Source organism: Astatotilapia calliptera, chromosome 4 (genome assembly GCF_964374335.1).
Source record: "Astatotilapia calliptera chromosome 4, fAstCal68.1, whole genome shotgun sequence".
Classification (NCBI taxonomy): domain Eukaryota; kingdom Metazoa; phylum Chordata; class Actinopteri; order Cichliformes; family Cichlidae; genus Astatotilapia; species Astatotilapia calliptera.
The window spans coordinates 4,538,198-4,566,154 of record NC_137425.1 but is presented as its reverse complement, the minus strand read 5'-3'; the positions used below and the strand labels follow the sequence as shown (position 1 = coordinate 4,566,154).

The following is a 27,957-nucleotide window of genomic DNA, read 5'->3' as shown; positions in this document are numbered from 1 at the left end:
TTTTTGTTAAGTTCTACCTACAAACACCATGAATATTTTTTAGAGTGCATGTTCAGATAGCAGAAAGGGAGTGTTGATTGGAGGATTTTGTCGTTCATTGTTATTCAAAAATAATATTTCGGATTTATCAAAATTTCTTTTATAACCCGAAAATGTACTAAATGTATTAATGAGACTTAATATGGATGGTATTGATTTGTTTAAATTAGGGCAGAACAGGATCACATCATCTGCATATAGGGCAATAAGGTGGTCAACATTGCTTTAATTCCTGATATGTTTTTATGATTCTGAATTGCCATTGCAAGGTGAACAAGAGAGGTAACAAGGGGCACCCTTTTCTAGTTCCACGATATAATCTGAATGGTGTGGAAAAAAGACCATTAGTTAAAATCTCTGCTTGAGGGTTGAAGTATATCAATTGAATCCATTTAAAAAATCTGTTTCCAATACCAAACTTTTTCAAAACTTCAAATAAGAATGGCCATTCGATCCTGTCGAAGGCTTTTTCCGCATCCACTGAGATTAACGCATTGTCTCTGGTCTCTTTTTTCTCATAAATGATATTCATGACCCTCCATATATTGTGAAACCCCTGCCTCCCCTGGATAAAGCCGTTCTGGTCTGAATGAATCATTTTAGGCAAGAGTGTCTCTAATCTCATAGCTAATAGTTTGCAAAGTATCTTGCAATCATAATTCAACAGTGAGATTGGTCTGTAAGAACTACAATGTGTTGCTGGCTTATTAGGTTTCAGTAACAAAGTAATTGTTGAAACATTAAGTGAAATGGGGAGAGACCCAGATTCAAATGATTCCTGATACATATCCAATAAAGGCTGGATTCATTTATCTTTAAATATTTTAAATATTTCTATTGGTATTGCGTCAGGTCCAGGAGTTTTGCCCCCTTTCATGTTCCTTATAGCATTAGTAAATTCTTCTACTGTTATATTAACCTCTAGTTCATCCATATCGTTTTCTGGTAGACTAGGAAAAAGCAGCTGATCCAAAAAAAAAGTTTGTTTTGATGAAAATGACTTTAAATGCTCAGTTTTGTATAGCTGTTTATAAAAAGTACAAAAAGAGTCATTAATATGTTTAGGATCAGCTGTGATCTGTCCTTCATCTGTAGTTATAGAGTTTATTGTTCTTTCAGCCTGAGCCTGTTTAATACACCAAGCCAGTATCTTACTTGCTTTTTCACCCTGTTCATAATATGACTGTTTCAGTCTTAGTAAACTTTTAGTAGCTTTATTTAATGACAAAATATTAAATTTAGCTCTGAGTTTATTTAACTCTAGAATTAGAGCATTAGATTTGGATATAAATATCTCTTCCTCAATATCTTTTATCTTTTTCTCCAAATGAACCAGTTCCATCCTAGATGTTTTATGTTTAAAGCTTGTAAAACTGATCATTTTCCCTCTCAGGAAAGCTTTAAAGGCCTCCCATTTTATAGTCGCCGTAGTCTGAGTAGTGTTATAAGCAAAGTAATAATCTATTTGCTTTCCAATGTATTCTAAGAATTCTGGATCCTTTAACCAGAAAGATTGCAATCGCCATCTAGTGGTAAATAATGGTAAGTTAGGTAAATTTAGTTGAAACGAAATGCTGAACTAAGAGCAGCAGAAACATGCCTGTCTGATCTCGTCTGACCAGGGCTGATATCTGACATGTGGCCCTGAGGCCTGAGAGAAACATGATGATGAATTTTTTCACAAGAAGATGTCCAACCTATATACACACTCCCTCTCTCCCCCCTCTTTGACGTTACATGAGCAGCTGAGTGACATTTTTCTTCATCATCACAGCTGAAATGGGGCTCTCGACCCGAAAACAAAGCTCAGCGTGCTCGTCACGTGCTGACACAGGCAAAAATGCAGAAAATGGAAAAAACTAATAGCAAAATATTGATGTTTAATCTCTTTGCAGAAGATGCTTTAGAAAATACTGAAGTATTTTTTTTCACGAGACAGTTGACAAACAGGAGAGCCAAGTATTCCCAGGAATTCTTAGATGAACACGAGAAGAGGAAATTTCCATTTGAAACTGCAAACATTCAAACAAGTCGAGGGCCCATTTAAAAAAAATTCTTTTTAATGTAACAATGGATCATAACACAGTTTTGCCCAGCTGTTTCAGTGCAGTTATTAAATTTAAGACTGTTGAATGGGAAAACCGGAGTAACGTTAGTGAGAACTTCAACATTATGCACTCCATACTGCACATAAATGCCACTTGTTTTGCACAATATCCAACTGCTGACCTCTGTATATTTTGTTTTTATTTAATTTTATATATATGTACACACACACACACACACACACACACACACACACACACACACACACACACACACACACACACACACACACACACACACACACACACACACACATGTATATATACATATTTAGTATACATACACTCTTATATTTGTACAGGTACATATATTTATTCTTATAATTCTCTGATTTTTTCCTTATTAGATAAAAAGGAAGGTTATCTGATGCCAGCCACATGAAAGGATGTAGGCATGACAAACACAAAGAATAAGAAAAAAGTTTATCAAGTTTAGTAATGCTGTACTAAAAGTAAAAATAAAATTAAAAACCTCCAAATACCTCAAACAAGTTTAAGTCATTTGGAGTTTTTTAATTTTGAGTGAGCTGAGTGAGCGTTTTGACATGCTCCATACAAAGCCATGGGTTCATCATAGGCCTACTAGTATAAAAAACAATTTTTTCCTCCTTACATGAAGCAACACTTTGGTGGACTTGCTCTCTGCCTAAAATCCTGACCGTCTTGAAAAATCTACTTCACGTTCATGTGGGGGTTATATCCCAGCTGTAAGAGTGTGAGATGCAGTGCACACCCTGAGTGGGTCACTAGTTTATTGCTGTGCAATCTCCCTCTAGCATCTGCAGGAAAAAAAATCTCAGTGGGTCCAGAAAGTGATTTTAAAAAGATTTTAACAACAATCGGAAACACATAACAAAGAAGGAAGAAGGAAAGCTGGATCAGGTGGCTCTGTCCTGTCCCAGAAGTTATGCTCAGGCTGCTGATGTCCTTCCCATGATGCACTAAGCATTTCATGTACACCTCCCATATGTTTTACTACTTCATGTTATTAACTTTCTCCTTTTTCTCCCCCAGAGTGGGAACATTCCTCTTCTTTTTCCTCTCACCCACCCCCCTGGTCCCCGATTATGATGGAGGTTTCTTCCTGTTAAAGGGGAGTTCTTCTTTTCCACTGTTACCAAGCCCTGCCCAGTGGGGGGATCATCAGATTGTTGCAGTTTTCTCTCTATTTGTAGGGTATTTATCTTACAATATAAATTGCCTTGAGGCAGCTATTGTTGTGAATTGGTGCTATATAAACAAAACCAAATTGAAACGGAGTACCGTGCTTTGGCACCAACAGTTGCAAGGTTTACACATGCATCCTGGGATGAATGTTGGTGCTTCTTGGAGACGTTGTTTTATACTGAAAATTTGTTCTTTTTCTGACATTTCTTTAGTTTTAGTTGAAAATTGTAATTATTCCTTTCCCAGTAATAGAACGACTTATTTAAAACAATTGGATTATTTGAAAAATGTATCTTACAGACCCAGAAACAGCCATGACCTTCTGTCTAAATGTCTTAAAGAACTATTTTAGGACATGTGGAAAAACTGGCAAAAAATCTTGAAACCTTGAATCTATTTTTTAAGGATTTGATAAAAGGAAGTGATAAAAAGATCTGTTCATCAGTAAAAACAGATAAGGGTTCTTTAAAGCTCAAATATTTGCTTGTCCAAGTAATGTTGACATTATTTTTTTTTCTTTAATTTCCATTGGATTTATGTAGCCACATGCTTTGTAATATAACACCAATAAGGAAAATCTGACTTTAGATGAAAAAAGGCAAATCTGCAGCTCCTCTAACTTTAAGAGGGACGTATATTATCAATTTCAGCACATTCTTTAGCTGCTGTTCACTCTCATTACCTCCATAGTGTTTTCAGCTGTAATTAGAAAGAAATAAGAAAATAAAATCTGCTCAGTGATAAATAAATAAATAAATAACAGAGTTGGGAAGTCTGTGGTAAATGGTGGAGCAAACATCAACCCTTGTGTATTTTATACTGGGCCTTGTCACATTCTCTTGGTCTGAAACAAGTTGTTGTTGCGCCTCTCCCTTTACATACTTTCTTCTGTTTGAACAGTAGAAAGTGGGTAAAGGCTACAGCAGCTGGGTGGAGCTTCTTTGCTTCTGTGTGCCTGAGATAAACGTATTCCCTTACAGTTAATAATCTACAGAGCCAAGAGTGGAAACACTGAAACTCTGGAGTGTTTAGAGCTGTCTACAGCTGAGGCTCACATGGCTGTACACACAGCTTCAAATGAAATTTCTACCATGTTTGAATTCAAATATTCACCATTGTATGCTTTTTTATATTTTAGAATATACTGACAAGCACAATAGTTTCACTATAGAGGTTTTATATTGTGGTGTTCACAACACAGTGACAAGGAGAAAGCACAACAGCTAACTTCTTCTGCGTCAGCTGCTTATGAATTGGCCCTTTGATTTTCTGGATTCACATGGTTATCAGCTGCTATGAGTGGAGTCATTGTGTTGATTCAGTCTTAGAGTGCGACCTTTGTGAGCGTCGAGCAGTGCAGGGCTGTTTTTATTGTTGCAGCAAAGCAGACATGATGATGAACAGGCAGAGGAAGCTGCTGAATTTGCCCAGGAGCACAAGCACATACGTGTGCTGAGAGAGTTCAGGGGCATCTTCTCGGTCATGTTTTCTTTGGTTTCATCTTTCTACATCTATTCTTTCTTTGTTTTGTCTCTTTGTTCCTTCTGTTCTTATAGCTGCTTTTGTGTCTTTCTCCTTTCAGGAGTTTTGTATCTCCCCCTGTGATCTGTGGGCTTTGTATGTCTTTGTGCTCATTTCACATTAACATTTTGGATGCTTTATCTCTTTCTAGGAAATTTTGGTAGGCCTTGGGTTGGTACGCCTTTTCAGTTATCTATAAATAATAATGATTATGCTAACCAGTACTGGACATGGAGATGGACAGGGGCATGCCCAGAGGGGAGCGTAAAATATGATTGGTTCCTACTTATGCCCTGCTCAAGGAATGCTTTTGGACTGGAGTACTGCTAAATGTGCAGTATCCAGTGCCCACTAGATGACAGCATAGATAGAATCATATTGAAATTTAATGAGAACATTTAGTTAGGTTATTTTACTGAACTACAGATTTAACGTACTTCAGTATTCTGCATCTACTTCTCTAAAATTTGGATGCAAATGTTTTACTTTATACCCCATACACCATTTAATTTAAAGCTGTAGCTAGTAATTTATTATTTGCACATTTGAAAGCAAAAAACTCTAATAATTAATTATGATGTATATAAGTAGTATTTACATTAATGAATCCAATATTAAGGAGGATTATGGCTTTTACTCACCCGCTTCTTTCACCACTTTGCAAAACAGTGTTGTTCACATGTATAACACTATTTGTGGTAATGAAAAAGGTCGCATATGAGCTCAGAAATCATGACCAGTGTTTGACATACCGGTTTCGTTCTCTTGATGTTAAATAGTGTTATTCTTCACCCCCCCCCCCCCTCCCCCACACAAAAAAACCCGCAGGACGTGGCAGGATGGGTTAGTTTCGATTATGCATGTACATCCGTCTCCCCCGTACTTTGAGGTGGTGTGTTCGAGTTCATTTGGAAGGGAAACGTGGATAAAAAAAAGAGAAAGAAAAAGAAACCTGATAAATACTTGGCTGAAAATTGGGGCATTTTCAGGAAAACACGGTGTACAATAAACACTGTATCATAAAATTCTTTACGATTTAAGGGGGAACATGTTTGTTGTGTTTTCATTAAGAAAAGTCCTTTCAGTCACCACTTTTATTTTCCGATAACACTTGAAGGCAGCATCAGGAAACCAGTTGATCAAGACGAGCAAGTTGTTGTTGTTGCCTGAACGTCAAATGTCGCTACTAAACTTTTTCACCCTCCTTAACAAACAAAAGTCAGCTGACTGTCGATGATCCAAGGTGTTACACAAACAGGTGTGGCTCATAATGTGGAGAAATGAAAACGAAACTTAACATTTGTGACCGGGCAGTTTAATTACTGAGTGGGTACGCAGTTATTTCAGCAGGTCCACTCGAGGCGTGGTATTGGGAGCTTGTTAATTTCTACAACAGCTGGACTGCGGGCTTCAGATCCATCCTGTTCTTGTTTCCTTTGCGCAGATAAAGGTGAGACCTCCGCGAGGACCTGAACACAACACACAGAGAAGAAGAAGATGTCTGAGGCAAGGTAAGGCGGCTCATGGTGCACGGAAAACTTTTAGAGTGCATGTAGTAAAATACTTATATGTACTGATTAAGTGACAGACTAGAACAAAACACGGAAGAAACTATTTTAAAGACACACCCAGCGACTTTAAAAGAATCGTTGGAGGAACAGGACCACTTTACTTCTACGTATCTACTCTTTCACTTTAATCAGCTGCAGTTCCGGTTACATCCAAGTTTTCATGTTAGATTTAATTTTAAAAACTTGTGATGGGACTGCTGGTTTTTACACGAAAACGTGTCTCTTTGTTAGCGGTTAGACTTTTAGTCTTTTTTCATATTTTAATCTTTTAAACCTAAAAAATGTACAAATATGCAATGTCCCCTCCCAAAAAACATATCTTTGCTTTTTTCTTTCTTTTCATCACAATGACTCCTTACATAAACGTTTGGAGGGGCTATAGAAAAAATTTATACAGAGATGTATTAAAGGACAAAGTTTGTGGTTAAGTCATAAACACTGCAACTGTAACAGACATGATACATGAGCACTGTTGCATTAATATTAACAATCTGCTAATGAGTGTGCTGCTAATTAATATCCCAGGTGTTTTTCTACCACTCTAAACATTGAGGCCTGAAGAAAATACCTCTAGGGCAAAATGACTTAGTCACATTAATGTTACCTGCTTATGCATGTCTGAAGTCGGGCTTTATAATAAGTAATAAAAGTCCCATCAGGACAGGAATTGGGTGACAAATATTCAAGTTTAAATAAATTTGAAACGGATGAAACAGAATATCCACAGTACACACCCAAAGAAGAAGAAGAGCTATATCTTCTGTTGGTGTACAGCAACAGCACCAGGACAAAACAGAGGAAATGTATAAAAAAGAGAAACCACAGAATTGCAGTACACCATTTTATTAAAACCTGTCCTAATAACTCCATTTACTGACCCATAGCCTTTTGTAATTTGGCGCCATCTAGTGGTTATATTATAAAAAAACAGCTACTAAAATACAAAATAGGGACTTTCAGGCCTTTGTTGGTACAAAACCAGTTTGTGTATCTGAGCTAATAAAAGTCCACAACTGGGAGACCCTTTGTTAATCAAACAATGACAAACCCTTGCTGAGGTTTAGTTGCATGTTATTTAAAAATCTCTGTAATAATAGTGCATCTTTAGAATAAAGACAAGAACTAGAACAATAGACACAATATAACAAACCCCAACTGTGTAATAGTATACCTACTAAAAATGGTTCAAAAAGTTTTCAAGTACTTAAATTACAAAACAAACATATAAATGTTTAAAGGGTACATTAATACCAAATCTACATTTTTACCATCAGTCTTAAGCAGGAGTAGGACTGTCCTTTGGTGCCAAAGAGTGCTGACACTTGTTGTCATCTTTTGCTTTCCCCTGGGCACTGTTATCACTTAAAACCCCCCCAAAAAAACAACCCCGTTATCGTTACTTCAAACTGACTATGAAGAAAGTCTATATGATTATTTTGGATCCTGCATCAAATCCACAGTGAGACATCTGTGTAGGTGTAGGCTCTCAGTCATCCAGGTCATGGTAGTGGAAGGATTTTTTTTTATTTTTTTTTTTTATTTTTTTTTGCCTGTCCCATTTGGTTCTTTAGCCGTCAGAATTGTTGTCTGAAGACCAACAAGGATACCCAATGGATTTACTTTGCCAAATGGTCATCACGGCCTTGCCGTATGGGTCCATTTGATTAACCTTTGTTGTTATTATTTATTTTATTTTATTTTCAGTTGTTACAGATGGGACAGACATGACTGAGGGATAGGAAAGGGAGAGGAAGGAAAAGAAAAACAGAAGGGAAGAGGGACAGTGCGAAAGGGCACTTAAAAAGAGAAAGACAATCCTGTGAGATGTTAGCCCAAGATTAAACAAAGATTTTTCCACAAATTGAATTTTTGGTACAAAATCTCTAATATTAGCTATTGTGGACAAAGTGCCTACCCACTTAGCACTACTAGCAAAACAAAATCTGAAGTATTTTTTGGTTTGTGTTGGACTCTGTGCTGTGCTGTACATTTTAAATAAAAGTGTTTAAACTATTAAAGTTGTTATGTAGTGCACTTTATACTGAGCTCTGCGACCGAGCTGTCATGTACAAGTTTTGTTTGAATTCCCCTAGAAACCTCACAAACAGATGATGCTTTGTGTTACAGAAAGGAGCTACAGGAGGCCTTGTGCCGCTACACCACAGACACCCTCACCTACATCCACACAGTGAGAGCATTCTGTGAGATGTTCTCTAAATGGATGCTCTGGAGAGACACCGAGGTAGAAATGATGAGGGATATCAAAGATAGACTTGAAGCACTTGACCTAAACGTCAACCATGTTACTAAATCAGAGGAAAAAGGTAAAGCCTTTGTGGAGTATATGAAGAGCAAGGTGACTGTGAATGTAGACAGCAAGCGTGTAGAGCTGGAGAATGAGCTGACTGAAGTGTTGAATGACACTGCAAGTGGCCTGGAGAGTCTCAGCAGCTTCCTGGATGCAGTGGAGAAGCTGGCAGTGACCTCGCTGCATGTGTTCACGGAGAACCAGGTGTTACAACTTCCAGAAGGGATCAGTCCTGAGTATGTTCAGGCTGTCATCTTGGCTGCACGAATGATCTGTCCTCTGCTGCTGGAGTTTAAAAGAGACGACAACGTCTTCTTCCTTCCCAAACTCCAGAATGTGGAAGTGCTGGCATATCAGCTGGACAGATACATACAGACCTCCAAGACAATCTGTGAGAAGTTGGACAAAAGGTAAACAAATAAATGATATACAAAATATTAAGGAATTTTGCACATTAAGTATCATCTATTGTATAAAATAAGTTGACCTGCGTTCTTCACAGCTGCTTCAGTGACTTTGGTCTGAAGATGGCTGTAGAAACTGTGGTTGATCTTGATGTGGATTTGTCTGAGGATGACGTACAGAGAATGCTTGATCACGTAAATCAGCTCGATGAGATCAGGTAAGTTTTTCTGTTCCCAAATATGTGTCAGTGCAGAACTTGTTTTTTCTTTTTTTTTCTTCATCTCAGGGCTCAGATACTGCTGGTGTCCTACAGGCCTGCATAAGATGTCCTTTGATGTTGGTGCTGTGACGTAGACATTGCCGCTGCAGTGAGACCGGTTTCACTCCTAGTGCATCAGGGGTCTTGAACTCCAGGCCTCGAGGGCCGGTGTCCTGCAGGTTTTAGATCTCACCCTGGGCCAACACACCTGAAACAAATGATGAGTTCATTACCAGGCCTCCAGAGAACTGCAAGACAAGTTGAGGAGATAATTTTGCCATTTAAATCAGCTGTGTTGGATCAAGGACACATCTAAAACCTGCAGGACACTGCCCCTCGAGGCCTGGAGTTCGAGACCCCTGATAAACATGCTTGCCTGGACACTACACTATACAAAAAACGATGTAGCTTCTGGATCTGAAAAGTGAAGCCAGTGTAGATGTTTCTTAACCTCCTAGGACCTGGCGTCCACATATGTGGACATAACAATTTGGGTTGTCTAGACCAAAATACAAAATTTTGCTCTACAAGGTCCTGATATCCACTTACGAGGACATTATACTGCCACTGCTCTATCAAAATTTAAAACGAATGTCCTCATATGTGGATCTCATTTCTCTCAGAAACAAAAATCAGGTAAAAAAAAAAATAAAAATCAAGTAATTCTTTGTTTTTTACATTCACCAGGTCCCAATCAGCCCAAATAGCAAAGAGAAATTAAAAATGCATGACTTGAAAGAGTTTGGGTCGTAGGAGGTTAAACCTCTAGTCTTGTTCATGGGCTGCAGGGAGGACTTATATCCCTGCAACCAAAAAAATGTTTTGCAGGACACGTGACATGTTTTTGTTGGTCATGTAACCTTAAAAACTAAACCTAAATATTGTTAATATTGCAATAACATGGTGACATTTTAAAATGTGTCACCCCACTAATTCTTTTTAAATTTCTTCTCTCAGGATGAACGAGCAGTTCCGAATGGTGTTCTTGTTCCAGGAGGAACCGTGCCATGGGTTCATTAGTGAGTTCGACAAGCGACAGCCCACCATGCTGCAGTTTCTAAAGGAGCTGGAGGAGACAGCTGTTCAGTTAGACAAAATGAATAAGGGGGCAAAGATTTCCAGTGTGGCAGGCAGCTCCGTGGGGGCAGTTGGAGGTGTGCTGTCCATTGTTGGTTTGGCATTAATTCCTTTCACAGCAGGAGTTTCTCTAGCTTTGACAATGACTGGAGTCGGGCTGGGAATCACCAGTGGAGTCAACAGTGTTGTGACCACTGCAACAGAGGTTGGAGTAAATGCTACACAACGAAAGAAAGCCTCTGAAGTCTTCAAGAACTTTATGGAGGATGTACAGAGTCTCCAGAGTTGTCTGGAGGAGGTTACCAGTCAAACCATCGCCAAACTGGACGCACTTGACATAAATATAGTTGTGGGAGTTGGCAAGATTGCCAAAAACGCTGGTGCTATTGGAAAGGGTATTGATGCACTTGTTGATAGCGCTTCTGCTGTTAAGATGTTACAAACTGAAGAGCTGCTCACGAGTGCTGGGAAAGTTGTGGCTCAAGAAGGACAAGCCTTACGTAATGCACCCAGGGTTGCTTCAGATATCCCAGATATTGGTCAGGCAGCAGCCAAAGGGACCCTTGCACTCTCCAAGTCAGCAAGAGCAGGTCTCATTGCAGTTAATGCTCTCTTCCTCGGCATGGATATTTTCTTCATCTGTAAAGACAGCATCAGTCTGGCTAAAGGCAGCGAGACTGAAGTCTCACAATTTATCAGAGCCAGAGCTGCACTTTGGAGTTCAGAGATCGACTCATGGCAGAAGATGCATGACTCTCTGAATGAAGGTTTGCCAACATCAGAAAAAAAGAAGGCTGTTCTGGAGACTCCAATTTATCTGGAGATGGAGGTGAAGAAACAGAGTGAAGCAGAAAGGGTAGAACCATCTGCTGAATGATTAAAAAAACTGCAATGAAACAGTTGTAAATTACTGATCACTGAAGTGCTCGACTCATGCTGATTGAAACTATGATCAGATCATAGAGCCGTTTAATGTGGAAAATGTTTGAAAGCAATCGTCAGACTGTAGGTCTTTTCAGTAACAGCACGCAGCGAGGCATCCTCATGCTGTAATTACATTAATTGCCAATAAGCCAACTGAAAAAAAATGTATATTCTAGAGTTGTGATTACTGCAATATCAAGTATCAGAGAAAATATCTGTCAATGCCAAATTTGAATAATATATGTGATTTGTACATAATTCTGCTGAACATTTTATTTGCACAGTGAAATATAAAACCGTATTAATAACATTATTTAATCAAGTATGCAATAAAATAAAATAAATAATTACTTCCAGATATAAACTTTTTTTGTAATAGTTCTGTTATTACACAGTAATTACACGAAGTTCTGGTGCATAGATTTTAGAACAGATGAAATATTCTTGTACCAGTCTGACCAGTCTGCTGTGTGTGTACTGCACTGGTAATTTAACAGCAGCACTAATCACATGTAATGATCATAATGTAAATGTAATCTGTTTCTTTTTGTATAAATACTTGTATCCTTAAATTGTCCCTCTGTTGATATATAAACTTTTAACTGATCCAATGAAATGTGTTAATATCCAGAATTGTTTTAGTGAATATAATTAAAAAGCTATGCCTGTGGTCGATGATAGGCAGCAGATACTAGATGAAAACTCTAAAACAAAAAACAAAACAAAAAATAGATGTTGTAGTTTTTCTTGTTTAAGAATCAATATTTTACATAAAAATAGAATTTAAATTGTTGTCAGAACATTTAGTTGGACTCTCTGGTAATGTGATAAACATGGATACCTTTTCCAGTGGCCTCTTACACATTTGCAAGCTTCACTTATAAAACATGTCACAGTTGTAATTACAGTTTCAAAAGCAAATATATGATGATGAAATCTTCCAGATGAAGCAAAACAAAATTCCCACAACTGTGATGCTCTTAATTTTATTGCTACAGTATTTAACAAGGTCATTATTGGTATATGTGCATATTGTCCTTAAAGTAAAACAAACAGACAAATAAACGTACAAGTAAAACCCACTTTTAGTCAGTAATTTGATGTGACAGTTGAAAATGTAAATTCCAACAACCAAAAACTCAGCAGTCATTGTTCTTGCTGAACGTGGTGCTGAGATAAAAGTACAAGGAAAAACAGAGTGAACAGAAAGTGAGTCAAAGAAAAAGAAATACAAAGACAGAGGTTATCAGAAGCAGATGTGGTTGTGGTGGGTGAAGAAACTGCTGCAAGATGCTGAAGCAACAATTTCAAGTAATGCAAGTATTGCAATATGTAACAACAACAAATGTTTCTCAGTTGAAAGCAAAGATTTCTTTTAAGATTTGAAATAAATTCATAAACTAATATATTTGCATGTATGCACGGTGCTGGTTGGATCCCAGCTGCTGTATCATCAGTAATGCAATAAGTTGCACTGTTCCTCCTCTTATGTTAGGTGTTTTACAGGATAATCAATGTTTCACGTAATTCAGTCAGTCATATGATAAAGGAACAGGAGCACAAAATGCAAACAGGGATTAGATGGTTTACAGTTGGCTGACATCATAGAAGTAGACACCTTTTTAAATCTGTTCTCACACCTAAAGCAACCTGTTACACTTTTGTTTGGTTTGCAAGCTTCAAATTAAAATCTTCCCACAGCTGTGGTTCCAGCCCGAGAGGCAGAGATCTGATATAGGCACATCCTGCTGAAGATAAAGTAAATTCAAACAATGGTGAAAGTAAATTTTTTTATCACATCGTGTTTAACATGACTATTACTGATATAACCTCACAGGTACACCTTGTTGTTACTACGTTGGACCCCTCTTGCCTTCAAAACTGCCTTAATTTTTGTAAAAAAGTAAAGAGGTTTTGTAAGCCACACATTGCTTTAATCAAGTATATGTACATTTAAACATGGTTTTAGCTGTCAAAGAGCAATACAAAGAACTGAATAACAATAAAAATTCACAGATTTTATTACTTAAAATATATATATGAAAAAATGAAAAAACATTGTTTTATTATGTTATATATTTATATCTCCCCAGTGGAATCAACAGTGCTGTGACCACTGCAGCAGAGATTGGAGTTAAACGCACACAGAAAAGCAAAGTCAATGATGTCCTCCCGAAGTTCATGGAAGATATGCAAAGTATTCAGGATTGTCTGGGAGAGGTAATCAATCAACCAACTGCTGACAAAGAAGTGGGTTTTTATAAAGATATGTGCATTGGCTTTAAACAAGTTGGGTCAGTTGGACTGAGCATTCGATCACTGGTTAGAGATGCTTCAGATGTTAAATTGATAAAATCTAAAAACCTGATTACAGGTTGTGGTAAGATGGTGGCCCAGGAAAGTAAAGCCCCCAAGATGGCCTCAGAAATCCCAGAAGTGGATCAGGCAGCATTCAAAGGGTCACTTGCTCTCTCAAAGACAGCCAGAGCAGCTCTCATTGCACTCAATGCTTTCTTTCTTGGATTAGATATCTTTTTCATCTGTAAAGACAGCATCAGTCTGGCTAAAGGCAGCAAAACTGAAATCTCACAGTTCATCAGAGCAAGAGCTGCACTTTGGAGCTCAGAAATAGACTCATGGCAAAACATCTGTAACTCTCTGAATGAAGGTCTGAAGACAGAAGACAAAAAGAAAGCTTTCCTAGAGATTCCATTTTATACAGCGATGAAGAGACAAGTACAGAAAAAAAAACAGTCTGTGTCTTTTGAGAACAAACAAAGGGACAGAGAACTGAAATTCCAAAAAGAATTTTATTTAATTATGGTGGTTCTAGGAGGCTTATTAGGGTTTGCTGCATGGGTCTGTGGCGCATTTAGGAATTAGACATGAGAGTACTTAAGGTGAGGCCAAAGAGTATAAAAGTGTGCCACTTTGTCTTTGGTCTTAGTGGCTAGTGTGTGGACCTATGTGGAAATTCTGACTGATTTCTTGAGCTATACTCTCTTTCTTGGTCAGGACCAAAGTTTTGCTAACATCTTTCTTGTTGCTCTCAGAAATAGCAGCGTAGCAATATTAATTTAGACTTTGTAATAATTTGTTTTGTTTCTGATTCTGTTTAAGACAGCCCATATAAAAGAAATAGTAAAAACTTATATGATTTACTCATGAAAGTGTCCACTTTCTCATTACTTTCATATATTGTTTTAGTAAATATCCAAAACATACAAGTTTCATTATATAATTTTTCAAGGGATCTTATATCTGTTTTCACTCTTGTATGCTTTTCATACAAGTTTCACACAAGACAGATACAAACTTTATAAGATTTATATATATCTTTTCCATATGGGAGACAAGTTCACTTATAACTTGTCTTTCTCTTAAATATTTACCCACCAATAAAAGCAAAAACAAATAACAAATATTTTATTTCAACAAATATATAAATCTCTTTTCCACCAAGGATGGACCCACTGGGACAGTTTGGCAGTATCCTTTGCGTGTCTTTAGACTTGGACTAGTGTCCAAAACACTTGATCAGCAAAAACGTCAGTCATTAATGATGCCTAATGATGAAAAACTAGGGATTCTACACTTGCCATTTTATCCTTTTATAAAGAGTTAGATTTTTAGAGAAAAACAAATTAAATTTTCGTCTGATCAAAGTGAAACATAAATTTGAGTTATAGGGTAATCGATCAGTAAACAGACAGGACTGCATTAGATGGGAAAACTGAACCACAGTGTGCTCCACTGTTTTCTAAATGTATGCTATAGTGCAAACGTCATGCAGCAATATATTTTATTAATAATATTACGGAGATATAAATGATATAAATGTGACAATGAGAAGATGAATCATATCAGAATTTTTTCCCTTTTTCTTTTGTGAATTCTGTGATTAAGTTTAAAAACTGGAATCTGCTTTTCAAAGCTTTGGTCTTAACTGATTACAGGCTGTTTACTAGCTGTGATTTTTGGTCATTAGTTTGTTTCTTTTTTTGAAATTGTATTTGCAATGTGTTTTATGCTTTACTATTTTCATTATAGCAAGTAACATTAAGTAAAATTCAAATTATCAGTACGGTATGTGGATTCTAAATTTAATAAAGATAAATTTTATAACTTTTGGAAAATTGGTTTTTTCATTAGATTAACGGAATTAAGACTGGACTTCGGTCTTCAGTACTGTTTGGAGGGCTGCGTGTGCCCCAAGACTCCTGGGTCCTCTGTCTGCCTCTGGCACCTGAGGGGCATTATTGAGTACAAACACTAATGCACATGTTTACCATATTTTTTTCATTTTTTTTTCAGGTATTGCTTGTTTTTTGTAATAATCGTGAGCGAGATTAAAGAGATCAGCTATAAGGTCGTCATCATACTCAATCATATCCATGCCGTGCCATATCGCACCATCGGCCCCTCTGGCCAACACCAGTAGGTGGTAGAGTAAAGTGTCTTGCCCAGGGACACAACGACCAGGACAGAGAGCCCTTCCGGTTACAGATGTGCTTCCCAACCCCCTGAGCCACGGTTGCCCCATCATATAAGGCTTATAATAATATAAGGCTTACGTGATTTACTCATGAAAGTGGACACTTTCATATATTGTTTTAGTAAGTATCCAAAACACACAAGTTTCATTTATATAATTTTTCTAGGGATCTTATATCTGTTTTCACTCTTGTATGCTTTTCATACAAGTTTCACACAAGACAGATACAAACTTTATGAGATTTATATATATCTTTTCCATATGGGAGGTAGTGAAGCAGTGACGTGCTGAATGAAGCTTCGGAGGTCATTTATCATGTGACTCTGTTCAGACGAACCAAGTCTTGGCGCAGTGTTTCTGAAGCAGTGTGTTAATTTTTTTTACACATGCTCCTGAGCTTCAGCTATAAACGGGCCATCACTATATGGCGCAATAACACTACTTTTAGAAGTAAATTTTTCCAAACACTTACATTTACATGCATTTATTTAAATTTCCTTTTGTAGGGTTAGGAGTCGCCACCTCAGCATGCAGACAAGTTCTGTCGAGTCTTGCTGATGTCCTACTAATTTAATTCAGGTGTGTTGCAGCAGGGACACATTTAAACGTTTCTGGACACCGGCCCTCAAGGACTGGAGTTTGACACCTGTGCCTTACAGAGGAGCCACACCTTGAGATGTGGGCATGGTTTATATGTGGTTTTATCATTTTTAAGGTGAAAGCAAAACCAACCAAGTTGTAGCAATAACAGAAGCCACAAGCGCCAAGTGAAGAAAGTAGGAAGCTGGGGAAAAGGTAAAGACTCTTTACACTATTTAAAACTGGCAAGTTTATTTACAGCAAGGAATGAATAAAATAAAACCTGTACAATAATTTTGGCATGTAATACGTGTTCATAAATTATGTAAAGTATGTTCAAAGGACTGCACGGTGGTTAGCACTGTTGCCTCACAGCAAGACGTTTCTGAGTTCAATTCCACCACATTTCCTGTGACCTGACACTGAGTGCACTGTTTAAATTTAAGACCAGAGGGAACATATGGTTAATCTTTGCAGTAGAGTCTTGTAAATAAACATCATACAGTGCTGTTGCTTTTGAAGCATTAGGAAGAACATCACAAGTTTTCATTCAAAATATGGTTAGTTAGCCTCAATTTAGATCAAGGTGGTATACAGTTTAAAATACTGTTTGCGTCAAAATGTCCATAACAATTTTGGGCATCACAGGACAGTCTGAGGTGCAACCTGGTGGTGTCGGATGGACAGAAACATATTTTATGACTATTTTTTATTTAACCGTAGGTAATTCCATTGGGACTCAGTGTGTAATCTACAAGAGAGACCTGCTTCATAAACATAATGACCCAGAGATCTTCTTTTGATTAAGGTTAAGCGAATGTGGAGCCTGTCAGTGGTATCAGTTCCTTCATCTTACAGGAACTGCCTCCATACTCTCGCCCCATAAGGCCAGTCATTGTCGTGCAGCAGGAGAACCCTAGGATCCATATGGATACATAGTGGCTGCCAGGGTGTCATTTTTGAGCCTGTGGAGGTGTTAGAAAAATGACAAATGACAAATGGAGACCAAGCAGAGGTGTAAAGCTTTACTTTACCTTGCAAGAGGAGTAACAGCATATATAGAGTCTATGCAGTATATACAGAAACATAAATTAGTCTGTCCGTCCCTCTTTATACACAGTGTTGGGAAGGTTACTTTTAAAATGTATTCCACTACAGATTACAGAATACATGCCCGAAAATGTATTTTGTAACATATTCCATTACATTACTTAATGAGAGTAACGTATTCTGAATACTTGGGATTACTTAATATGTTATCATGATTTTTATAACTACATGAATGTACTATTGCTGTGTGATTTATTACTATTACTTAAGGTTACTCGCCATACCAATTATTCTGCATGTGTATAAAACAGGTCCGCGGCTCCGAATCATAGTAAACCGACCTCTGGCTAATACGTCGGGCTCGTAGCCGAAAACTAGCTTTACTTTGTTGTCTGGGTCGACTTTGCTAGTGACAGACAGAGAGAGGCGTTGAAAGGCTTTGGAGGAAAACACAAACACAGCGTACAGTCGAGTCTTAATAGCTTACTTACAACTGGGCTCATCAGGCTCTCTTTTTGGCTGCAGTGGTTATTATTATATTTGCATGCTTCCATCTCAGGTTTCTGCTCGGTGACAGCTCGTACTTTTCGACTGTCCTTTTTCTTCCTCCTTCACGCTCACAGACACATAACGGGTATGGCAGTCCATTCTCCCTGCAGCACTGACTACACTGCCCATGAGGCTACATTCTGTAGGGCTATGCCTGTAACACTCTGGCTATTATCTTCATATTAGATCATTTTTTGAATAATCATTTAAAACCAATTTTTCACGTCATTATGCGGGCCACAAATAGAGCTGACATGGGCCGCGAGATTGAGACACAGGCATTAGAGCCTCTTAATGCGTGTTTTGTTTGGGTTTCCACAGGCGTGGACTTACCAAAAATAGAGAGGGCATAGCCTAACATATGAAACAGGAAAAAGCTGCTGTGTAATCCATTTATTTCAACAAAGTAACTGTATTCTGAATGCCACCTTTTTAAACAGTAACTGTAACAGAATACAGTTACTCATATTTTGTATTTTAAATACGTAACGCTGCTACATGTATTCCATTACTCCCCAACACTGTTTATACACTTAGCCCCGCTCCCTAGTGACACAACATAAAGAATTCCTTCCCCATATGAGGAGATGTTTAAACAAGAGAAACTAGTGGGAGAAAATGTGTTTGCGACGAGTGTTAGCTATGTTTAGCTGGTTCATCATGTATTGTATAGCACAACTGATTGAAAATCAAATATTGCATAACTCTTCCAGCATTTTTCATCAAAAGGTCTGTGTATCCCTCCATGGATATGCCTCCCCAGACCCACCACCAAACTGGTCATGCTGAACAATGCTCTCCAAGGCTTCTCCAGACCCTTTCATGTTTGTCACATGAGCTCTAATCTATGAAAAGCATAGGATACCAATGGTGGACCTGCAATTTCTGGTATTAAATGGCAAATGGCAGTAAGGCTCCATGGTACCAGGCAATGAGTACAGGGCCCACCAGAGAACTTCAGGCTCTTAGGCCCCCCTCATGAGGTCTGTTTCTGATTGTTTGATCAGAGAAATTCACGCTTGTCTCCTGTTAAAGGTCATATTGGGGATCTAACTGGGCTTGTCCGATTCCTACTTGCAAAAAGGAACATATACCAGTCCTGCTGATGGGTTGAGGGCAGTTAGAAAAGATGAGGAGGGTAAAGATTTTATCTTTATCAGAAAAGAAATTATGAAATCTACATTGATTATTTATTTACTTGTTTTTTTCATTCATTCATTTTGTAAATACTCTGCAGTTGGTTTTTATTACGGTAAATCTTAACTGGATCTAATGTTTTCATTGGGTTAGGGTTAAATTTAAAATACAAATGGCAAATTCAGTTAAGATGTTATTAATATTAACTAAAATCTTGTAGCAACATTGTGATGCCTAAAATATGCTTCTAGTGATAACTTTAGATAAATGGATATATTCCCCTAACTAAACTACTATTACATTGTCTAGATCATAGGTGTTAAACTCCACTCCTCGAGGGATCGTGTCCTGAAACTTTTCTGTGTGTCCCTGCTGCAACACACCTTAATAAAATTAGTAGGTCATTAACAAGACTCGATAGAACTTGACTGCATGCTAAGGTGGCAGTTCAGCCATTTGATTCATGTTACAGCAGCTCATGAGTGAATGAACATGGTGCAATAACAGTACTTTTAGAAGTACAATTTTCCAAACACTTACATTTACTTAAATTTATTTAACATTACTTGAGTAGGGTAAGATTTGCCACTTCTGCATGCAGTCGAGTCCTATAGAGTCTTGCTAATGACCAGGTGTGTTGCAGTGGGGTCACATTTAAAAGTTTCAGGACAGCAGCCGTCAAGGACTGGAGTTCGACACCTCTAGTCTAGATGGTCATTTATCACACCAATGCAAAAAAACCAAAAGAAAAACAAAACCATTTTAGTACTTTTTGGCAACTGGAGAGCAATAGATCAACAGATCAATGCCTGTGAAGTACTTTAAATCTTAGTAGAGTCTCTACTCCCATAAAATCTGTAATTCATATGTTTATTTTCTTAATCACTTGTCTAGGTAAGGATTTAAAATTCATTAATTATTCACACAAAACCCAGTATTACATATATCAACACTCAAAATTTGACATTTATTAAATATGTTGAAATGTCATCTTTACAACCATGTTTTATTGTGGAATTTTAGTTCAGAGCCTCATCATACATTCTGCTAGTATGCTTATCTTATCTGCTCTCTGCTCTGCTCAACCCCATGCTCTTCCTGCATACCTGTTGAAGTTATCACGTGTATGTGGGATGACCCTATCAGAGCGTTAGGTGTTTGTTCAGATAAGTGGCTGTAGCCAGAGCAAAAAAATTATGCAACACATATCTAATGAGAAAAATATCTGAACAGTACTTACTATTACCTTTGGAGACACTGTTAATGGTTATGTGACCTTAACCCAACTGTATTAACGTAAAACTTCATGAAATTGAGTAAAATGCTTTTCATTGAGGGTTTAAATTTTTTTTTTAAGTTTTAAAAAAAACTTTTATCTTTGCAGATTATATATAACAAGCAGGAAATAAAACCATATTTAGGTGGGTAGGAACTCTAACCATACCATTTCTTTTTTTGAATTTTTTCATTGTCAATTATGTAAATTCTGTGTTTGTTGGTCATCATAAATCCATTTACATGAGGACATGGTCTTGGAAACACCGTGTGGAGTTAGCATGTTCTCCCTGTGTTTGCATGCGCTTTCTTCAGATACTCTGGCTTCCTCCCAGAGTCCAAAGACATGCAGTCAGTGGGGTTAGGTTAATTGGTAACTCTAAATTGTTCATAAGTGTGAATGGCTGCCTGTTCCTATGTGTTAGCCCTGCAACAGGCTGGTGAACTGTCTAGTGTGTATTATGCTGCGGTAGGCTCCAGCCCCCCGATAAAGGATAAGTGGAAGAGATAGATTTATTATGTACTACCAAGTACGGAGAGTTATAACATGATAAAAACAAAGTTAAAAGAAAGCAGCAAAGGGTATGTTCTGGTATGTGATATGATAAGTTTTTCTTAGCCATTCCTTTAAAATGTGATTTTTAAAAAAGAAACCATAAAAAAAACTCTGGATTTTTTTCTTTTTCCAGCTGATAATTGAAGTCAACAAAAACCTCAGGATGTCAGAAACAAGGTAAAGTAAAAAACAAAACAGTTATGCTGAAGTATTAGCAAAAATGGTAATACTTAAATCTACTATATTAACAAAAATAATCACAGTCATATTCTAAGGATATTCAAATATGGAACAAGTCCAGATGTTTTTTCTACTGTCAACACATAACACATATACATAGGGAAATCAAAGACTGCAATGAATTATATGTATTTATTGTAGCTTCATACACTGTAATCACAACACTATACCACAAGAGGACAGTATTTGAAAGACTTCCAGATCCTTTATCTTACACCCCAGCAGCTTTTACCTAATGCTGTCAAAGGAAACCTATATAAGAAATCAAATGCATATCTCACCTTGGACAACACAGGGACAGCGTTAAAAACAGAGGTGTGACTGTCAGCATTTTTACACACCAGAGAAGGAGAAAGGACGGTCTGTAAGGGATACAAGTTACAATTTACACTTTCACTACTATCACTTTTAGATAAATCTGTGTTTTAAATATGCAGACATCCGTCTTATTATCATGAATCAAGGAAGAGCATTTCAATTTCATTGCTGAATTTGCATTAGCAATTATAAAGTCATATTACTGGCAGTGGCTGAATCATATCATAGAATACTTTGAATTCAATTCAATTCAATTTTATTTATATAGCGCCAAATCACAACAACGGTCGCCTCAAGGCGCTTTATATTGCACAGTAGATTGTACAAAAATAGATACAGAGAAAAACCCAACAATCATATGACCCCCTATGAGCAAGCAATTTGGTGGCAGTGGGAAGGAAAAACTCCCTTTTAACAGGAAAAAACCTCTGGCAGAACCAGGCTCAGGGAGGGGCGGGGCCATCTGCTGCGACCGGTTGGGGTGAGAGAACCCTTTTAGCACCCTGAGTTCTATTAGTAATTTAAATTTGGTTATTACTGCTCTTTGGGACCTTGGGGGTGCCTGTTGATATATCAGTCAATAAATAAGAGTATTCAGAAAGCGCAACTCCTCCCGATGGGCAAGAGCTATACTAAAACTTTTTTTTAATACAGTGGGATCAAGGTCAAGATTTAGTGAAAAAAGGAAACTGAAATCTGTCTTTAAACAACAACAAAAATTCTTCTTCAGATATTCATGTACATGCAGATGATGTTTTAAAACATACTTATTGCAATTCAAACATGTATAAAAGTAGCATTATTCTTCCATTGCCCTGTGTCCCATTCAGATTTAGTTAATAGAGGAATTTGTTAACTAGCCCTAAGGTCTAAGGGTAAACCGTCTTTTACGCTTCATTTTACTGAACATAAAATAAATTAAATGTCCAAATTAAATAAAGAGTAGAGGAAAACCCAGGAGTACAGGAGTTCAATACTTCCGGCTGTCACTGTCAGTATAGGGTTTTCAACCATGTATTAGAAATAACCATTTTATTTACAGTTATTTATTTGTCCAATTGTCCTGCTTGAAAAAAACGAAAGAAAAAAGAAATTCAAATTATTCTGATGGTAAATGTTAAAAATTCTGATTCACTGAAATACATAGCAGTAAACAATTTACTGTGCATGTTTCAGTAAATGAGGCAAATTGTTGTTTTGTGTTATAGCAAAAGGTTCAACGAGGCCTTGTGCACATACATCACAGAAACATTAGGCCACATTGAGACAGTAGGAACTTTCTGCAAGACATTCCCTAAATGGATGGAAGCAAGGAAGACTGAGTTGGAAAAGCTCAACAAGATGTTGAGTCCAGAGAGCAAAGGTGCAGAGTTGGAGAAGGAGCTGGACGAAGTGTTAAAAAACACTTTGGATGGTCTGGAGAAGCTTGACCTCTTCTTGGATGCAGTGGAGAAGCTTGCAGTGACCTCACTGAATGTGTTCACTCAAAACCAGGTGGTACAGCTGCCCAAAGACAGTGAACATGTTCAAATTGTCATCATACATGCAAAACTGATCTGCCCTCTGCTACTGGAGTTTAAAAGAGATGCAAAAGTCTTCTTCCTTCCCAAACTTCAGAATTTGGAGGTGCTGAAATATCAGTTTGACAGATACGTACAAGTCTCCAAGATAATCTGTGACAGATTTGAAAAAAGGTAAACGACATCATGAACAACAGAATTCCTCTGATTCAAATAAAAAAGAAACTATGCACTTTATATAAAACATTAACATATTTCATATTGTGTCTCTAAAATCAGCATCAGTGCCTTTCCCTTGATGATGAATGAAGTTCAAGTAGACATCAACACTGATTTGCCTGAAAGTGACATACAAGACATGCTTTGTCGTATTAACCAGCTCAATGAAATCCGGTAGGAATGTCTTAATTACGTTGTTAGACCTCCCTCATGTTTGCTAGAAAGTACATTTTATAAGAAATATGTCATTTTCTTCTTTTCAACAGCCTTGATTTTGTAGGCCATAATAACAAAGTGAAAAGATGCTTTTAGACAGTGTTGTGAAGGTTACTTTTAAAATATATTCCACTACAGATTATAGAATACATGCCCCAAAATGTATATTGTAACCTATTCCGGTAAGTTATTCAATGTGAGTAACATTCTGAATACTTTGGATTACTTAATATATTGTCATGCTTTTTACAACTACATGAGTGTATTATTGCTGTGTGATTTTATTACTATTACTGAAGGCTACTTGCCACTGAGCTAACATTGTTAACTGGCGTTAGTTCATAGACTTTCAGAACTGCACATGATTATTTGCAGCTAGCAGGTTGTTAATGCTGTCCATCAAGTCTATGAACTAACCTCAGCTAACGCCAGCTATCAATTTTAGCTTGGTGGCGAGTAGCCTTCAGTAATAGTAATAATTCACACAGCAATAGCACATCGAAAACCCTGAAGTGGCACATAACCCAGGTAGCTACCACAACTAAAACAAGGTAGCTGCAGTAGGCTAACGTAAGTAAACAACTTACTTAGATGTTTCTTTAGGTTGGAGTCTTTTGACGCTGAGAGCAGCTTGGTTTCTGGCAAACAGAGTTTGCATTGAACGGTCAGATTTTGCCCACCGCTTTTTTGTTTAAATATGAAATGGTGTCGGAATTTCCGTGTAAGAAATGCATTCCTGTTCATGCACTGCTGGCTCCTTTGTGCTAGTTAGGGTTTTGCCAATGTGTGGAATTACCAAAATTAGAGAGGGGATAGCTGAACATATGAAACAGGAAAAGACCTCTGTATAATCCATTTATTTCAACAAAGTAACTGTATACTAATTATCACCTTTTTAAACGGTAACTGTAACGGAATACAGTTACTCATATTTTGTATTTTAAATACCTAACACCAGTACATGTATTCTGTTACTCCCCAATGCTGCTTTTAGATATATTTTTCTATTTACCTATAACCTCAGGTTTCAACAGTCTACTTGTGTCTGCCACTGAGAAGCTATCGTTGTTTTTTGTTTTATTGAGCCAGGAAGTCTTTCCACTGTTCTAGGGAATGTTTGAAGCTTTTGAAATTTATTTGAAGCTCGATCTGTATTTCACTTTAAATTTATCATGGATATCTACAGAGATTTTGCTACTGTTGATTTTCTGAGCTGGACTCATGTTCTTGATATATCTCAATCATCTTTATAGACAAAAGGACATATTTGAACCACATGCAAATCTATCCATCCATTTTCCTCCACTTATCTAATTCAATTTAGCAGGGGGATTGGAGCCTATCCCAGCTACCATAGGGCAAGTGCAGGGTACACCCTCGACAAATCGCCAGTCCTTCACATTGTTTTCAAATTTAAAAAATAAATATTTTAATTTTATGAGAATATTTTATTTTTATTTTAAATGTAAATATTTTGTTTTTATTTTATTTTACATTGTTCTTGTCTACTTTTTAACTAATCACTCTCAATTAACAGAATAAAATAAAGTTTAAAACTTTCCTCTTCTTTACTAAGGATGGACACAAACTTCCGGATGGTGTTTTTATTCCAGGAAAAGTCCTGTTCTGGCTTCATCAAAGAGGTCCAAAACCGACAGCCGAGGATGCTGAAGTTTCTAGAAGACCTGGAGCAGTGTGCTGTTCAGTTAGATAGAATGAATAAGGGAGCAAAAATCTCTAGCATAACAGGCAGCTCAGTGGGAGCAGTTGGAGGTGTGCTGTCCATTGTTGGTTTGGCGTTAAGTCCTGTAACAGCAGGCGCATCTCTGGGTCTGTTAATAGGTGGGACAGCAATGGGAATCTTGAGTGGAACCAACAGTGCTGTGACCACATTCACAGAGATTGGAGTTAATCACCAGCAGAGAAACAAAGCCAATGATGTACTCCAAAAGTTCAGGAAAGATGTGCAAAGTATTCAGGATTGTCTGGGAGAGGTAATCAATCAACCAACTGCTGACATAGAAATGGGTTTTTATAAAGATATGTGCATTGGCTTTAAACAAGTTGGGTCAGTTGGACTGAGCATTCGATCACTGGTTAAAGATGCTTCAGATGTTAAATTGATAAAATCTAAAAACCTGATTGCAGGTTCTGGCAAGATGGTGGCTCAGGAAAGTAAAGCATTAAGTAATGCACCCAAGATGGCTTCGGAAATCCCAGAAGTGGGTCAGGCAGCATTCAAAGGTTCCCTTGCTCTCTCTAAGACAGCCAGAGCTGGTGCAATTGCACTAAATGCTTTATTTCTTGGCATGGACATCTACTCCATTTGTCAAGACAGCATCAGTCTGGCTAAAGCCAACAAAACTGAAATCTCACAATTCATCAGAGCAAGAGCTGCACTTTGGAGCTCAGAAATAGACTCATGGCAAAAGATCTGTAACTCTCTGAATGAAGGTCTGAAGACAGAAGACAAAAAGAAAGCTTTCCTAGAGATTCCATTTTATACAGCAATGAAGAGACAAGTACAGAAAAAACAGTCTGTGTCTTTTGAGAACAAACAAAGGGACAGAGAACTGAAATTCCAAAAAGAATTTTATTTAATTATGGTGGTTCTAGGAGGCTTATTAGGGTTTGCTGCATGGGTCTGTGGCGCATTTAGCAATTAGACATGAGAGTACTTAAGGTGAGGCCAAAGAGTATAAAAGTGTGCCACTTTGTCTTTGGTCTTAGTGGCTAGTGTGTGGACCTATGTGGAAATTCTGACTGATTTCTTGAGCTATACTCTCTTTCTTGGTCAGGACCAAAGTTTTGCTAACATCTTTCTTGAAATAGCAGCGTAGCAATATTAATTTAGACTTTGTAATAATTTGTTTTGTTTCTGATTAAGACAGACAAGTTCACTTATAACTTGTCTTTCTCTTAAATATTTACCCACCAATAAAAGCAAAAACAAATAACAAATATTTTACTTCAACAAATATATAAATCGCTTTTCCACCAAGGATGGACCCAAACTTGGATGCTGCTTTTGTTCCAGGAAATGCCATGTTCTCTCATTAGATTAACGGAATTAAGACTGGACTTCGGTCTTCAGTACTGTTTGGAGGGCTGGTGAAAATTAAATTAAATTAAAATTCCACCTGGTATCATCTCTGTGTTTCTGTAACATAAATAACGAGCCTACATTTTCCTCACGACACCAGCAAACAGGTCGACGGAACCTCGGTGTACCTGCATTCATCTTGCTCACCTGTTTAACCCCTGCTGCTGATTCAGGAAACATGCCCACGTTACCTGGTGATATTAATGTGGGCTACTGCTGCTCAATATAATGTTACGCCATTGCAATATTGTGCACAAAATATGCAAATGTAGTTTGTTTCCTGAGCACAGAGCTGTTGGAGCTTGTGTTTCCCTTCAGAGAGACCAATCTGGGTTAAAAAGGATAAACAGGCATTAAAAGAATCAGAATCAGAATCAGAATACTTTATTGATCCCTGGGGGAAATTATTTTTTGTTACAGTGCTCCATTTTAAACCAACATTAAGACAAGACAGACAATACGCTAACTAAGAATAGTACAATATATACATATATATACATACATACATACATAAGTCACTTATAAATAAATATTTGGAAAAGAAACATGTGTAGTTGTAGCAGCAAACAGTGTGTTAAGTGGATGCGTTGTACAAAGGAGCGATGGACACTGAGAAAACTAAAAAAGCACTTTATAAACGAACCCACTTTATCAGCAGGTGATATCTGGTCACCGACAAACAGCTTTCAAAGCCTCTGCTGAGTTTTAGTTCTCAGTGGATGGTTAAACCCTGGGTGTAATTAACTAATGTAACTGTAAAAGGCTTGTTAGAAACCATGAAACACATACCAACTTCTTGATGTTAGAGAACTAAAAATGCTCAAGAATAAGACTATAAAGGCAAGGAGGTGTCCTTTATAAAACCTGTTAATAGCACCTCTAGATTTATGTCATAGTTTATAATAGAACACTTGTATTTCAGTAATAGTCTATTTATTTGAATATAGTGGTGTAAAGTTCTTACCGCTTTTTCCATGGAAACTCCACACGAGTCCAGATTTCCGAGGACACAGCTCACATGGGAGTTATCTATGGTACTCCAACACGTTCTCACTCCCAACTCGTCAAATGTGCGACGCATGGTCAGGGTCCCTCTGCTTCACTTCACTTCACTACTCCCCTCGTGTCAAGAATTAACGTGCAGGGCACTCCTATTGAATACTGTTTTGCTCACCTAAACGTTGTTTATTGACGACAACAGATTGCCACGGAAGAGCCTGTTGTCGTTATATTTATATAGGCTATTTTCAAAATCACAGATTAAATTATATAATGTAAACAACTACCTGAGAGAAAATTATAGCAGATAAAATGAATTACAGAT

The 27,957-nt window shown here is 37.5% G+C and overlaps 1 protein-coding gene across 7 annotated transcripts; it reads left to right on the top strand.

Moving 5' to 3' along the window:
* The first annotated feature begins 4,627 nt into the window (after positions 1-4,627).
* Positions 4,628-26,674, top strand: apol (apolipoprotein L). Of its 7 annotated transcripts, XM_080300111.1 has the most exons (6): positions 6,169-6,343; positions 20,571-20,607; positions 21,151-21,194; positions 22,784-23,269; positions 23,375-23,488; positions 25,107-26,674. In XM_080300111.1, the coding sequence occupies exons 3-6, from the start codon at positions 21,181-21,183 to the stop codon at positions 26,194-26,196; spliced, it is 1,704 nt and encodes a 567-aa protein (XP_080156237.1). In that variant the 5' UTR covers positions 6,169-6,343; positions 20,571-20,607; positions 21,151-21,180; the 3' UTR covers positions 26,197-26,674. The 7 variants fall into 7 exon arrangements, with proteins under 7 accessions (XP_080156235.1, XP_026019874.2, XP_026019875.2 ...); XM_080300109.1 differs by lacking the exons at positions 20,571-20,607; positions 21,151-21,194 and adding an exon at positions 4,628-6,090 and having other exon boundaries at positions 6,277-6,343; XM_026164089.2 differs by lacking the exons at positions 20,571-20,607; positions 21,151-21,194; positions 22,784-23,269; positions 23,375-23,488; positions 25,107-26,674 and adding exons at positions 5,931-6,090; positions 8,531-9,121; positions 9,214-9,333; positions 10,333-11,992 and having other exon boundaries at positions 6,277-6,343.
* The last annotated feature ends 1,283 nt before the right edge of the window (positions 26,675-27,957 follow it).

Bases quoted from the DNA above. Each gene is read 5' to 3' on its own strand.
- apol (XM_026164089.2), top strand. The intron at 9,122-9,213 runs GTAAACAAATAA...CGTTCTTCACAG, and splicing joins TGTGAGAAGTTGGACAAAAG to CTGCTTCAGTGACTTTGGTC. The intron at 9,334-10,332 runs GTAAGTTTTTCT...TTCTTCTCTCAG, and splicing joins AATCAGCTCGATGAGATCAG to GATGAACGAGCAGTTCCGAA.